This window comes from Ammospiza nelsoni, chromosome 14 (genome assembly GCF_027579445.1).
Source record: "Ammospiza nelsoni isolate bAmmNel1 chromosome 14, bAmmNel1.pri, whole genome shotgun sequence".
NCBI classification, from domain to species: domain Eukaryota; kingdom Metazoa; phylum Chordata; class Aves; order Passeriformes; family Passerellidae; genus Ammospiza; species Ammospiza nelsoni.
Genome location: NC_080646.1, coordinates 20,759,304 through 20,773,980, shown reverse-complemented (window position 1 = coordinate 20,773,980; position 14,677 = coordinate 20,759,304). Strand labels below are relative to the sequence as shown.

The 14,677-nt window shown below is 56.9% G+C and overlaps 1 protein-coding gene across 1 annotated transcript; it reads left to right on the top strand.

The window, feature by feature from the left end:
* The first annotated feature begins 4,017 nt into the window (after positions 1–4,017).
* On the top strand, positions 4,018–13,499 carry LOC132079340 (myosin light chain kinase 3-like). Its single transcript, XM_059481864.1, has 8 exons — positions 4,018–4,027; positions 4,323–4,884; positions 8,742–8,928; positions 11,000–11,587; positions 11,711–11,761; positions 11,959–12,325; positions 12,968–13,144; positions 13,393–13,499. Exons 1-8 carry the CDS (start codon positions 4,018–4,020, stop codon positions 13,497–13,499), a joined length of 2,049 nt encoding a protein of 682 aa, XP_059337847.1.
* The last annotated feature ends 1,178 nt before the right edge of the window (positions 13,500–14,677 follow it).

Here is a 14,677-nt window from a genome sequence, read left to right as displayed (position 1 = left end):
AACCCATTTCCCACATCAGTGCACTTGGCTCCTTCTCTCCTCATTGTGCCTGGCAAGCACAGGAGCCCAGAGCTCCTGCAGAACCCATCCCAGCACTCAGTGGGAGCAAACTTGTGTCCAGTCCTCACCCGGAGCTGCGGTGCCCAGCATTCCACCACTCTGGAATGAGGAACTGTTCCTGCTCTTTCAGAAGGAGCTAAGGAGCTTTGGCCTTCAGATCAATTGTCTGCAGGCTCCTGCAGTGCCTGGTGCTGCTCCCTTGCCAGCGGCACCCCAGGCCAGGGGGGCACATCTGGGCTGCTGTGTCTGGCTCTGGGGCTCCCTGTTCTGGGCAGTGAGGAGGGGCTGCAGAGGCTCTGCAGGACTGACAGGATGGGCTTTGGGGCTGGCAGGAGAAGCTGAGGGACCTGGGCTGCTGAAGCTTCTGAACAGGAGGCCCAGGGCTCATCCTGCAACTGCTCCAAGGGTGGTTTCAGAGAATCTCAGAATCAGCAAGGGTGGAACAGGCCATGGAGATCATCAAGTCCACCCTGTGCCCTGACACTGCCTTGTCTGCCCTGAGCCTCCTCTCCTCCAGGATAAACAACCCCAGCAGCTCCCTCAGCTGCTCCTCACAGGACTTGTGCTCCACACCCCTCCCCAGCCTTGTTGCCCTTCTCTGGACACGCTCCAGCCCCTCCATGTCCTTCCAAAATTGGGGGGCCCAGAAGTGGACACAGCACTCAAGGTGCTGCCCAAGCAGTGCTGGGCACAGGGGAACAATCCCTGCCCTGCTCCATCTGGCCACACCATTCCTGAGCCAGGCCAGGAGCCATTGGCCTCCTTGGCCACCTGGGCACACTGCTGGCTCATGTCCAGCCTGCTGTCCATCAGTGCCCCCAGGTCCCTTTCTGCCTGGCTGCTGTCCAGCCCCTCTGGCACCTTGTGGAGGGAGGGAGGCAGGGAGGGAACGGGTCCAGATCCAATCCTTCCTGAAATGTGGTGTTTGCTGGCACTGCCAGTTTCCACATCTTGTTATTTCCATATTCTGGCACAGCTCAAGTGCAGCAACTTGCTGGCAAAGAAAGTCAAAACCAAGCAAAGATCTGGTACCGACAGCAACCCGATCTCGTGTGCTGACACCGCCAGTACCCAGATCCGGAATTTTTCAGATGCCTGCACAGCACAATTCCAGCAATTTGCTGGCACAGAAAATTACCATCAGGAAATTTCTCAGTGCCAGCTCATCCCTCACCCAGATCTGGTGTGCGCTGGCGCTGTCAGTGCCCACATCTGGAAATTTCTCTCTTCTAGCACCACCCATGTCCAGCAATTTGCTGGCAAAGAAAGCTAAAACCTGGCAATTTCCCCTTGCCAGCACTGCCCAATCGGGAGTTTGCTGGCCGCAGGACCCCAGGAAAGAAGGAAGGAAAGAAGGAAAGAAAAGAGGAAGGCATCCAGATCCAGTCCTTCCTGGAGCCTGAAATGGGCTGTTTGCTGGCACTGCCAGTGCCCAGATCTGGAAATTTCCCTATTCTGGCACAGCCCAAGTGCAGCAATTTGCTGGCACAGAAATCCAAAACCTGTGGCAGCTTCCTGCTACTGGCTCTGGCACCGCCCCCACATCTTGTGTTTCATGTAACCAGAACCCAGATTTGGAAATTTCCCGGTGCCAGCAGAGCCCAAATCTGGCAGATTTCTGTCGCTGGCAATGACGCCACCCACATCTGGTGTTGGCTGGCAGCGCCAGCGCCCAGATCTGAAAACTTCCTGGTGCTGGCACAGCCCAAGTGCAGCGATTTGCTGGCACAGACAGCCAAAATTTGGAAATTTGCAGGTTCTGGCACCAGCACCATCCAGCTCTGGTGTTTGCTGGACTGCCAGTGCCCAGATGTGGAAATTTCCCGGTGCCTTCACAGCCCAGCTCTAGCAATTTGGTTTTAGCTAGCTTAGGAAGAGAAGTTCCTCTTTCTGTGGAGGAACTGTGACTTTCCTTTTTCTTGGAACTGTTTACACCTGCTCTGGGACTGAAAACCCAGACAAACACCGGCAGCAGCAGCTCACACCTGTGGCCCCCCGAGCTCTGGGACGCTGCATTCCAGCACCAGAGGGACTTAGAAGAGACCGAGGGAGCCAACTACAACCCACAAAAAGGACTTCCTGAATTTGCCATCTCTTCAGCACTGTCCGAGACTTTATTTAATATTATTCATTTTTCATGCTTGTGAATACTTTACTTGTGAAATAAACTGGGGTTTTTTTTCACTTTTCTCAAGGGAAGTCTTTTCCTGAACTAGTAGGGGCAGGGGCCACTTGAATTCGCTTTCTAGGCGGACCCCTTTTGGAGGTTTCCTCCCAAAATTAGCCCTAAGCAAGCACAAACAGTCACCATGAAAACTTCACCAGTGGCATCATTTCCTGGTGGCAAATCTTGCGACAGAAGCTTGACCTTGTTCTCCATGAGAGATTCTTGGGAAGAGCAGACAGGAGAAGATTCCTGGAAAACAGAAACAGCTTTCCAGAAGTGAAATGAAAACGAAAGAAACAATCCAAGATGTTTTCCTCTATTTATTTCTGCGCTCCCCTTTTCCATGTTGGGGCAGGCGCAGGGGCCGTCCCGGGGGCGCGTGGGGCTCGGACGTGGGGCTTGTGGGGCCGGCGGGGAACGGGCGCAGGGACCGACGGCCGAAATATCGGGAACTTGGGGCTAAAGATTGGGAAAAGCAACTCGGGACCCCCACAATGGCCCAATTCCCCCCCAAGATTCACCTGCCGGCCCCCAAATCCCCCACATTCACCCCAAAATCCCTCCCATCTCCCCAAATCCCATCCAGGACGCCCACGACCCCTCACGGACCCCCCCAAAACCTCACCCGGGAGCCCCAAACCCCCCCCCCAGTTCCCCCCAAAAAGCCTCAACTACCCCCAAAATCGCCTCAGGACCCCTCCAGCCTCGGCTACCATCCCCAAATCCCCCCCAATTCCCCCTAAATCCCCCCCCGGACGCCTCCACCCTGGCCCGGCTGCTCCCGCTGCTGCGCCCCCCGTCCCCCGCCGCCGCCTCTGCCGCGCTTGGCTCGGCGCCGCTTATGAGAGCCCAGAACCCACCCAAATCCCCCCCAAAACCGGCCTCGGAGCCCCAAAATCCCCCCAATTGTCCCAGAGTCCCCGCAAATCCCCCCAAAATCCCCCCCGGACACCTCCGCCCCGCCCCGGCCGCTCCCGCCGCCGCTGCCCCCCCGCCCCCTTCCCGCCGCCGCCTATGCCGCGCTCGGTTCGGCCGCGCTCGACGCGAGTCCAGAAACGGCCCCGATTCACCCCAAAACCGGCCTGGCAGCCCCCCGATCCCCCCAGCAGCCCCAGAATCCCCCCGATTCCCCCCAACCCCCCCGCGGACACCCCCAACCTGAGCCGGGCCGATCCCGCCGCCACCATTGCCGCGCCCGCAAGCCCTGAGCATTTTGGCGGGAAACATCCGGGGCATTTCGGCGGGAAATTCCCGGAACTCCGGCCCGAAAAGTCGGGGCTTTTGGGCTTCAATCCCCCCCGTTCTGGGCATGCATTTGGGTGGGGATTTTGGGGGTGAAAACCTGGGAATGTTTGGCTTGAAAATCGCGACTCTGGGGGTTCCAGACCGGGACCTTTGGGCCCTGGAAGGCGAAACAAATTGGGGAAGATTTGGGGTTCAAAATCGGATTGTTTGGGGTTCAAGCCCGGCATTTCTGGGCTTCAAAACCCGAATCTTTCAGCGATGGATCTCCGGATTTTTGGGGTAAAATCCTGCATTTGTAGGGCCTGAGAAAGGGGGGGAAATGGGAATTTTGGGTCCTTGCAGGGAGAAAATCTGGAAGTGTTTAGGGCTCCAACCGGCATTTTTGGGGTTAAAAATTAGGAATTTCTTTCTGCCTGGCTTTCAGGCTTTCTGTTTTACCTTTTCTTTCCTTGCTGAGCTGCAACGGCCACAAGTTCAGCTCAGCATCCCTCCGGGACTGTCCAAATGCCTCCAAGTGCCCCGAAAACCCACTCGGGAGCCCCAAAATGCCCCCAGGTGATCCCAGCATTCATCTCGGAGCCCCCAAAATGCCCCCGTTTCCCCCAAAACCAGCTCAGCTGCCCCCAAATCCCCTGCGGACTCCTCCGACCGGGCCCGGCTCCTCTGTCGACGGGAGCCCCGAACCGGCCCCAGCTGACCCCAAACCCCACCCGGGAGGGAGCCCAAGGTGCCACCCGCACGCCCCAAATCCCAGCTGTGCACCCCAAACCCCACCGAGACCCCGCACGGTTGGATTTGGTTTTGTTCCATTTTACTGGATTTTCTCTCTCCCGCACCCGCCCGGGGCCAGCAAGGGAGAGCCCCAGGGCCGGCCCGGGCACGGGGACGGGTGAGGGCCGTGAACGGCCGGGCGGGATCGGGGCAAAGAACCGGGCACGGCCGGGCGGGATCGGGGTAAAGAACCGGGCACGGCCGGGCGGGATCGGGGTAAAGAACCGGGCACGGCCAGGCGGGATCGGGGAAAAGAACGGGGCACGGCCGGGCGCGACCGGGGTAAAGAACTGGACACGGCCGGGCGGGATCGGGGAAAAGAACCGGGCACGGCCGGGTGGGATCGGGGAAAAGAACCGGGCACGGCCGGGCGGGATCGGGGTAAAGAACCGGGCACAGCCGGGCGGGATCGGGGAAAAGAACGGGGCACGGCCGGGCGCGACCGGGGTAAAGAACTGGACACGGCCGGGCGGGATCGGGGAAAAGAACCGGGCACGGCCGGGTGGGATCGGGGAAAAGAACCGGACACGGCCGGGTGGGATCGGGGTAAAGAACCGGGCACGGCCGGGCGGGATCGGGGTAAAGAACTGGACACGGCCGGGGATCCCCGGAAGGAATATCGGGGGGGAATCCGAGACACGGTGGGGAAACATTGGGGGAAAAATGGGGAAAATTAGGAAAACACGACCCCAGTTAGGGTTAGGGTTGGGGTTGTTGTTGGGGTTGGGGTTAGGGTTCGTTTTGAATTAATGTCTTTTGATTCTGTCTTTAAGTTTTTATGAGGTTTTTTTTTTTAATTCTAGCTATTTTATTTTGATGATGAAAAATAGTAAATAAATAAACACAATTGAAAAAACCAAAAGGAGAAAGTGAGACCAGGACCTGCTAGCCTAGAGATTATGGGAGTGCAGCTCACTCAATGTGCCAGTGTCTCACCACATCCTTTCCTCATTGGGCCTCTCCTATTCCTCTTTGGCCATGTTTTCTTTGTGTCATCTGTGCTGCTCTTTGTTACTTGGCATTACAACGGGGCCACACATTGACACGTTTGGGGGACAATGGATCCAAAAGATCCTGTCTAGTCAAAGGTTTTCTACCTAGGTGTGTTCTGTGCTCACCAAAGGCCTGAGCAAAGAAACCAAGAGAAGTGTGCCCAAATCCCAAAGCTTTGCTCCTTTGCAATCTCCCACAGATCTGGCTCACAGGTGTCTTCAATCACAATTCCATAGGTAAGAAGAGGTCATGTATTTCACTGGGAAATGATGCACTGCTTTGGCAAAGTTCACCTGTATGTATATTTACCCGGGACAGCAGTGCAGCTGTGTTGTTTGCACCTTGTTTGCAGAAGATCATTTGGGATCTCCTTTTTGTATCTCCTGCAGAAAGGGAGCTCTTAATTATACCACGCTACCTAAACCACATTGGGACGCAGCTCTGTAGTGGTTCACAGTGAAGCAGACGGCCTGCTGTGTCACTGCCAGCCCTGCTGAGCCTGCGAGGGACTGTAGTGTATCCCATGCCTGTTTTGCCTCCAAGCAGAGCTTGGTTTTCCTCATTAGTGTGAAGTAATTACAAGAGTAATAAAATGGGCAATTAAACTGGCCACTTTGGAGGATATGCTCATGCTTTGGCATGTCAGTCCTGTACCTCATGCACCCAAGGCTTGTTACTCATCATGAAATATTTTAACAAAAAACCTCCGCTCTCATGTTACATCTGAATAAAACTGCATCAGATCATCAAGAATTCTGCTGTCAGGAACAAGACAAGAGCCTTCCGACACTCACTTGCAGCTGTCCCGGATTGCTGCAGCCCTTTGTGCAAAGCTGCTGCAGACAGAGTGTTTGGAGTTGGTTTGGGCCTTTATGAAAGATCTGTGGAGCAGTGTGCAGGGCTCTCCTGGCAGGAAACTGTTTGTCCAAGCCCAGGGACACGGTGCCGGCAGGAGCGGAGCGGCCCCGCTCCCAGCCCGAGAGTCTGTGGGCTGAGCCACGCCGGGGAGACAAGGCAGCGAGGGGCTCCAGCCCAGCTGCTTCACTGCCCTGCCCGCTCCATGGAGCTCTGCCGTGGGAGAAAGCCGACACCGGATGAGTCCCCGAGCTTCCATCAGCTGCTGGAACTGCTCCGTGACAGCTCCTGTTCTTCCGAGAGAGACCCCGGCGCCTTCTTGGAACGCGTGTCATGGGGGATTCTGTTTGATAATAAACTGTTGGGGGTTTTCCACTTTCATCTATCAGTAATAATTTCCCACTGCTGGAAAGGGATTGTTGGCACACTTTAGAGGAGACGACTTATTGCACAGTATCCTGTTTGAAGTTGTCTGAAACTGTGTGAGACAGATGGCTTCACACAGGAGCATCCCCAAGGCTGCTGAGGGGAAGGCACAGAGGAAGACAAACCCAGTATTTCTGAGGAAACTCCTTGACACAAACCCAACCTGAGTTGTCAAACAGCAGACCTGATGTTTCGAGACATGGGCCACAGGGGAAACCTTTCAGTGTGTTTGGTCCAGGCTGGGTTATGCTTGAGGCAAAGGTGTGTCAGTGTGTTGGATAATACTCTTTTCTTGACCTAGAGATGGGGCAACTGAGAGGTGTTTTAAAAACTTTTATTCCATTTTCAGTCTCATGAGAAGGGTGAGACAATACAGATGTTATCATTCACGCCATCACAATCAGAAGCCAACTACTTCCTAAATATTTTACATTATAAGTGTTTCTTGGTCTTTCAGCCTTTTGCCATGCCATGTTGTAGATGCGTTAAAGCCAATTATTTAAAAATACCCCTTGTGGGTCCCACTACAATGCATCTTTCATAGCTCTGTTTTTCCAAAGTCTTATTTGCAAGGCCATCTTTAGAAATATTTTTCTAGCTCCATTACTCTATCAACAATATCTGTCCTATTCCATGGAAAATTTTAAGTTAGCATTCCTTGTCTCAAGATTTATATACAGATTCATATTTTGTGGGCCTTCTATTAGGCTCTAAAAACTTTCTACAAACCCATTTCCCACATCAGTGCACTTGGCTCCTTCTCTCCTCATTGTGCCTGGCAAGCACAGGAGCCCAGAGCTCCTGCAGAACCCATCCCAGCACTCAGTGGGAGCAAACTTGTGTCCAGTCCTCACCCGGAGCTGGGGTGCCCAGCATTCCACCACTCTGGAATGAGGAACTGTTCCTGCTCTTTCAGAAGGAGCTAAGGAGCTTTGGCCTTCAGATCAATTGTCTGCAGGCTCCTGCAGTGCCTGGTGCTGCTCCCTTGCCAGCGGCACCCCAGGCCAGGGGGGCACATCTGGGCTGCTGTGTCTGGCTCTGGGGCTCCCTGTTCTGGGCAGTGAGGAGGAGCTGCAGAGGCTCTGCAGGACTGACAGGATGGGCTTTGGGGCTGGCAGGAGAAGCTGAGGGACCTGGGCTGCTGGAGCTTCTGAACAGGAGGCCCAGGGCTCCTCCTGCAACTGCTCCAAGGGTGGTTTCAGAGAATCTCAGAATCAGCAAGGGTGGAACAGGCCATGGAGATCATCAAGTCCAACCTGTGCCCTGACACTGCCTTGTCTCCTCTGGGCCTCCTCTCCTCCAGGATAAACAACCCCAGCAGCTCCCTCAGCCGCTCCTCACAGCTCTTGTGCTCCAGATCCCCCCCCCAACCCCCTGCCTTGTTGCCCTTCTCTGGACACACTCCAGCCCCTCCATGTCCTTCCAAAATTGGGGGGTCCAGAAATGCAAACAGCACTCGAGGCGCTGCCCAAGCAGTGCTGAGCACAGGGGAAGAATCCCTGCCCTGCTCCTGCTGGCCACACCATTCCTGAGCCAGGCCAGGAGCCATTGGCCTTCTTGGCCACCTGGGCACACTGCTGGCTCATGTCCAGCCTGCTGTCCATCAGTGCCCCCAGGTCCCTTTCTGTCTGGCTGCTGTCCAGCCCCTCTGGCACCTTGCTAAAGGAGGGAGGCAGGGAGGGAACGGGTCCAGATCCAGTCCTTCCTGAAATGTGGTGTTTGCTGGCACTGCCAGTTCCCAGATCTTGATATTTCCCTATTCTGGTACAGCCCAAGTCCAGCAACTTGCTGGCAAAGAAATCCAAAACCAAGCAAAGACCTGGTACCTACAGCAACCCGATCTCGGGTTTGCTGACACCACCAGTACCCAGATCAGGAATGTTTCAGATGCCTGCACAGCCTAATTCCAGCAGTTTGCTGGCATAGAAAATTAGCATCTGGAAATTTCTCAGTGCCAGCAAAACCTAAATGCAGCAATTTTCTGGCAAAGAAAGCCAGAACCCAGCAGCTTCCCGGTGCTGCCACCAGCACCACCCAGATCTGGTGTTTGCTGCACAAGCGCCCCGATCTTGAAATTTCCCTGTCCTGGCACAGCCCAAGTCCAGCAATTTGCTGGCACAGAAAGCCAAAATCCGGCAATTTCCTGATGCCAATACAGGTGCCCAGACCTGGTGTTTGCTGCCACTGCCAGTGCTCACATCTGGATATTTCCCTGTTCTGGCAGAGCCAAGTCCAGCAATTTTCTGGTCAAGAAAGCCAAAATGTGGCAATTCCCTGCTACTGTCATTGGCAATGCCAAGATCCGGTGTTTGCTGGCACCACCAGTGCCCAGATGCGGGAATTGCCCGGTGCCAGCACAGCCCAAGTCTAGTGATTTCTGGCAAAGAAAGCCAAAACCTTGCAAATACCTGGTACCTACAGCAACCCAGTCTTGTGTTTGCTGACACCACAAGTGCCCAGATCCAGAATTTTTCAGGTTCCTGCACAGCATAATTCCAGCAATATGCTGGCACTGAAAGTTAGCATTTGGCAATTTCCTGGTGCTGGCACATTCCCTACCCAGATCTGGTGTGCGCTGGCACTGCCAGTGCCCACATCTGGCAATTTCCCTCTTCTGGCACCACCCATGTCCAGAATTTGTTGGCAAAGTAAGTTAAAACCTGTCAATTTCCCCTTGCCAGCACTGCACAATCTGGAGTTTGCTGGCCGCAGGATCCCAAGAAATAAGGAAGGAAAGAAGGAAGACAAAGAGGAAGGCATCCAGATACAGTCCTGCCTGGAGCCTGGAGCCTGAAATGGGCTGTTTGCTGGCACTGCCAGTGCCCAGATCTGGAAATTTCCCTATTCTGGCACAGCCCAAGTGCAGCAATTTGCTGGCACAGAAATCCAAAACCTGTGGCAGCTTCCTCTTACTGGCTCTGGCACCACCCACATCTTGCGTTTCATGTAACCAGAACCCAGATTTGGAAATTTCTCAGTGCCAGCAGAGCACAAATCCAGCAGATTTCTATCACTGGCAACGACATCACCTAGATCTGGTGTTTGCTGGCAACGCCAGTGCCCAGATCTGAAAACTTCCTAGTGCTGGCACAGCCCAAGTGCAGCGATTTGCTGGCACAGACAGCCAAAATTTGGAAATCTGCAGGTTCTGGCTCCAGCACCATCCAGCTCTGGTGTTAGCTGAGACCACCAGTGCTCAGACTTGGAAACTTCCTGATGCCTTCACAGCCCATGTCTAGCAATTGTTTTTTAGCTAGCTGGGGCAGGGAAGTTCCTTGGACTGTGACTTTCTTTTTTCTTGGAACTGTTTACACCTGCTCTGGACTGAAAACCCAGAAAAACACCGGCAGCAGCAGCTCACACCTGTGGCCCCCCGAGCTCTGGGACGCTGCATTCCAGCACCAGAGGGACTTAGAAGAGACCGAGTGAGCCAACTACAACCCACAAAAAGGACCTTCTGAATTTGCCATCTCTTCAGCACTGTCAGAGGTTTTATTTAATATTATTCATTTTTCATGCTTGTGAATACTTTACTTGTTAAACAAACTGGGGTTTTTAACTTTTCTCAAGGGAAGTCTTTTCCTGAACTAGTCGGGGAGGGGACGCTTGAACTTGCTTTCTAGATGGACCCCTTTTGGAGATTTCCTCCCAAAATTTGCCCTAAACCAGAACAGTCACAATGAAAACTTCACATGTAGCATAATTTCCTGATGGAAAATCTTGCAACAGAAACTTGACCTCGTTCTCCATGAGAGGTTCTTGGGGAGAGCAGACAGGAGGAGATTCCTGGAAAACTGAAACAGCTTTCCAGAAGTAAAATGAAAATGAAAGAAACAATCTAAGATGTTTTCCGTTATCTATTTCTATGCTCCCCTTTTTCATGTTGCATCCCAGTAATTCCAGATGCATCTCATCTCTAAGATCGATGACGTAGTGATTTTTAGACACTAAAATACCATGAGCCACACACAGTTTTCCTTCCCCTGTTTTTACTGCAAAGCAACACTGGAGATGTAAGTGCAGTGCTGGGCTCAGGTGGGAATCCTACCCCACGGGAAGGTGGCCCGACAGTGTTTGCCCCTCAGCAAGGACAATGCCCAGCAGCGAGCGAGGGGATCGCTGTGCCAGCGTGCAGGAGTCAGGGCTCTGCATCCGGGCTCAAGGCTGCAAAGTTCCCGTGTTTGGGCAGACGGAGGGGCTGTCCCCGGGGCGCGCGGGGCTCGAACGTGGGGCTCGTGGGGCGAGCGGGGAACGGACACGGGGACGAACGGCCCCGGTGCTTCAGTTGCAGCGGCGGCAGCGGCGGCAGCAGCAGCGGCGACAGCAGCAGCAGCAAACAGATAGTTTTAAGCACTCTTTCTATTTCTCTTTTTCTTTCTCTTCTTCTTTCTCTTTCTCTCCCTTTCCCGCTGTCGGGCACCCTTCTCTCGGGGTCCCTTGTCCGGCGTCCCTCTCCTCTCCCCTCCTCCCTCCCCCCTGCAGGGCCGGGCCATGCCCCCGGCCCGCCCCCGGCCCCGGGCGGGGCTGCCCCGTGCCCGGCCCCGGCCGTCCCGCCGCGGTCTCGCCTCCACCCGGCTCTGGGTATACTGGCGGTGGCGCTGCTGGGCGGGCATCAGTGCCTGGGGCTGGGGCGGCATCGCCGCCCTTCGGCTCCGCCTGGCCCGAGCCCGGCCCCCGACCCGACCTCGGCCCCGGCCCCGGCCACAGCCCCGGCGCCGGCCCCGGCCCCGGCTTCTCCCGGGGCCCGCGGAGCGCACACGCGGCGCGGCCGCTCCCGCCGCCTCCACTGCGGCTTCCCCGGCCCGAGCTCCGCCGCTCGGCAGCGCGGCCGCCGGCCCCGAGCCTCCCGTGCCGCGTTCCCGGGAGCGAACGCCCGGGCATGGCCGGCCCGGGGCGGGTGAGGGGCGCTCGGGGGCCGTTGCTGGACCCGGGCCGAGCTCTGACAGCCGCGTCCCGCCCGCAGGGACGGCGCAGGAGGCCCTGCAGGAGCGGTACCGGCTGGGATCGCTGCTGGGACGCGGCGGCTTCGGCAGAGTCTTCGCGGCCACGAGGCTCTCGGACGGCGCCCCGGTGAGCGGCGGGGCCGGCGGCGGGCGCAGGAGGAGGGGATGCAGGAGGAGGAGGGCGGAGAGCGGAGGATGGGGCTCGCAGTGCGGGCAGCGAGCTCACCCCGCTGCTGCCCTTGGCTTGCAGGTGGCCATCAAAAGGGTGCCACGGAACCGCGTCCGGCACTGGGGCGAGCTGGTGAGTGAGCGGGGCCAGCAGCCGGGGCTGCCGGCCGGGGATGAGCCGGGGCCCGGCACGGTGGGAGCCGCCAGGACGCCCCGAGGGAGAGCGGGCGTGGGGCCAGCGCAGGGCGCAGAGCATCCCGGGCTGGCTGAGGGCTTCCCCAGGCCCGGCACGGCATCGGCCCCACTGACGGCGTCGTGCTCCTTCCGCAGCCCGACGGCACCAGCGCACCCCTGGAGGTTGTGCTGCTGACCAAGGTGTCTACTGGCTTCCCCGGTGTGGTCCAGCTGCTGGAGTGGCTCGAGCTCCCCAACTGCATCGTGATGGTGCTGGAGCGGCCAGAGCAGTGTCAGGACCTGCAGCGTTTCATTCGGGCACGGCGGTTCCTGCCCGAGGAGGAGGCGCGGGAGCTGTTCCGCCAGGTGCTGGAGGCCGTGCGGCACTGCACCAGCTGCGGGGTCCTGCACAGGGACATCAAGCCAGAGAACATCCTGGTTGACCTGGACACCGGGCAGGCCAAACTGATTGACTTTGGCTGTGGCACCTACCTGCAGGACACAGTCTACACTCACTTTGCAGGTGAGCCTACACAGGGCTGTGCTCCCGCTGCTGACATCTCATGGCCCAACATCTCCCAGCCCAAGCTGGCTGTGGCAGCGGGGATTCTCCCTTTTGCTGCCAGTCAGGGCACTGAGTCTTCAGCTGAGTTACTTTAGAGCAGGGCTGGGTGGGCAGCCATCTTCCAGCCCTGCTGGCAGCCTTTGCCAGCCACTCTGCCCAGGACTGGGGCTTGGCTGGGGCAGCCAGCCCGACCAAACCCCCCGTGGGTGGGGGTAGCAGAGAGGGAGGGCGGAACCTGTGCCCCAGCCACTTTGGTGTGCAGATGAGAGGAAGGGCTTGGACTGCTCCACTCGCCCTGTTTCCCTTGGCTTCATAATATTTTTGGGGCAATGCAGGCAGGGAGGATATGGGCAGGTTTTTTCCCCAGCATGGAGTGGGTTTTTCCTTTGCATGTCATGGTTGAGCCTAGCCAGGGCTGCCCTCTTCCAGCACCAGAGGCTTCTTTTCCAACCCTAACTTTGTGCACAAGTCCCAGGTGCTGGCGAGAGGGCAGTGGTCACCCTGTGTGCCCCTGATGCAGCCCCCGCAGGTGCAGGGATGCTGGGGCCAGGCTCTGGGAGAAGCAGCATCCCCCTGATGAACTCCATCTGTATTCCATAGGAACACTGTCGTACAGCCCCCCGCAATGGAACGACTTTGGCTGGTACCATGGCGAGGCAGCAACGGTCTGGTCCCTGGGCATCCTGCTGCACCAGATGGTCTGCGGGGAGCACCCTTTCAGGAGGGGCCAGAACCTCAGCTGGGGCCAGCTCCCGCTGCCACAACGGCTCTCTCAAGGTGGATCCTCTTGTCTGGGCACGGGGGGAATGCCAGTGCTGGGAGCCAGCAGCGGGGTCGTGGGCATCCCGCTCTGGCAGCTGCTGAGGAGGTGGCACATGTCCTGCTCTCCTCCAAAACAGGGAATTGATGGGAAAGTTTAGGCCCAGCTCTGAGCACATCCAGCATGGCCTGGGCATGGGAATAGTGGGGCAAAGCAGACAGGAGCCTTCTCTGGCTGACCTTCAGTTTCTGCTTTTTCTCCCCAGAGTGCAAAGACCTGATCAGGTGGTGTTTATCCGTGAACTCCTTGGACAGACCCACACTGGAAGACCTGTTCTGTGATCCTTGGATGTGGGATATTCCTCTGCCATAGAAGAAGGGAGAGAGCCACAGGCACACTTTGATCCAGAGCCCTGGTAAGTTCCTACTCCACATGTGCCTTGGCAGTCAGAAGCAAAGGAACCCAGAGTTTTTTGTGCTGCCAGTGTCACAGCACCGGGGTCATGGGATGGGAACACGCAGCCCTTGTGCTGGAGCTGAGCTGCTCTGCCCAGCACTGGTGGCCGCCATCCCAGCTGGTTTTGCTTGTCCTGGTTCCCTGACAGCTGGGGCCCTGGGCAGAGCCCTGAGAGCCTGGTCTGCCCCCAGGGAAGGAGAAGGAGCCCCTGGAGAAGCTGTACCGGGTGGGGATGATGCTGCTGCTGCTGCTGCTGGAGACAGCAAGGGTGACATCAGTAATGACAAGCTCTTCTCAGCCTGGCCACGGGAGGCTGAAGGTGATGGACTTTGATTCTGGCACCTTCTTCAAAGCCAAACTCCACAGGGAATTTGCAGGTGAGTCCCCACCCAGGGAAATTCTGCCAGATTTGGGCATTGCCCAGCATGGCGGGGAACCAAAGGCTCCCCCTTTGCTGGGGCAGATGCAACTCATTCTTCAGTGGCTGCCCAGCTGCTTTTGGCAGGGCTGGGAGGATGGGCTGGGGTGGGTACGAAATGGGAGTGGGCTCCTGGCCCTGCCAACAGCCCCAGCACCCACCGTGCCCCGGGCTGGGGCTGGGGCAGCGAGCCCGACACAAACAAAGCCCATGGTGGGAGCAGAGGTGGGACTCCAGAACCTGTGCACAGCTGCTTTGCTGTGCAGGCAAGGAAGGGCTGGGCTGCTCCACTGCCCTTGTTTGCTTCGGGGTCACCGTGATTTTGGGGGGGCAGTGCAGGGGGGAAGAGAGAAAGTGTGGGTTTCTCACAGCCATGGCTGGGTTTTTCCCTACCATGTAGGGGTTGGGCCTTCCTCAAGGGCCTGACAGAGATAAGAGTTTTTACCGTTTTTCTTTTTTTCCCTTTTTGTCTCTAAACTCTTTTCAATAATGTGTTGTTTGTTATTCCAGAGGAAGCATTCGAGGTGGTCCAGTGTGGATGGGGAAGTGCTTGGGAGCAGCTGTGGCGTGGATGGGCCGTGCCCTTGAAGAAGGCTGAGGACATCGTTTGGGAGCAGCTTTTCTTGCAGCCGTGGCTGGCGTGAGGTGGGTCCCTGTGTGCTTGGCAGGGTGGGAT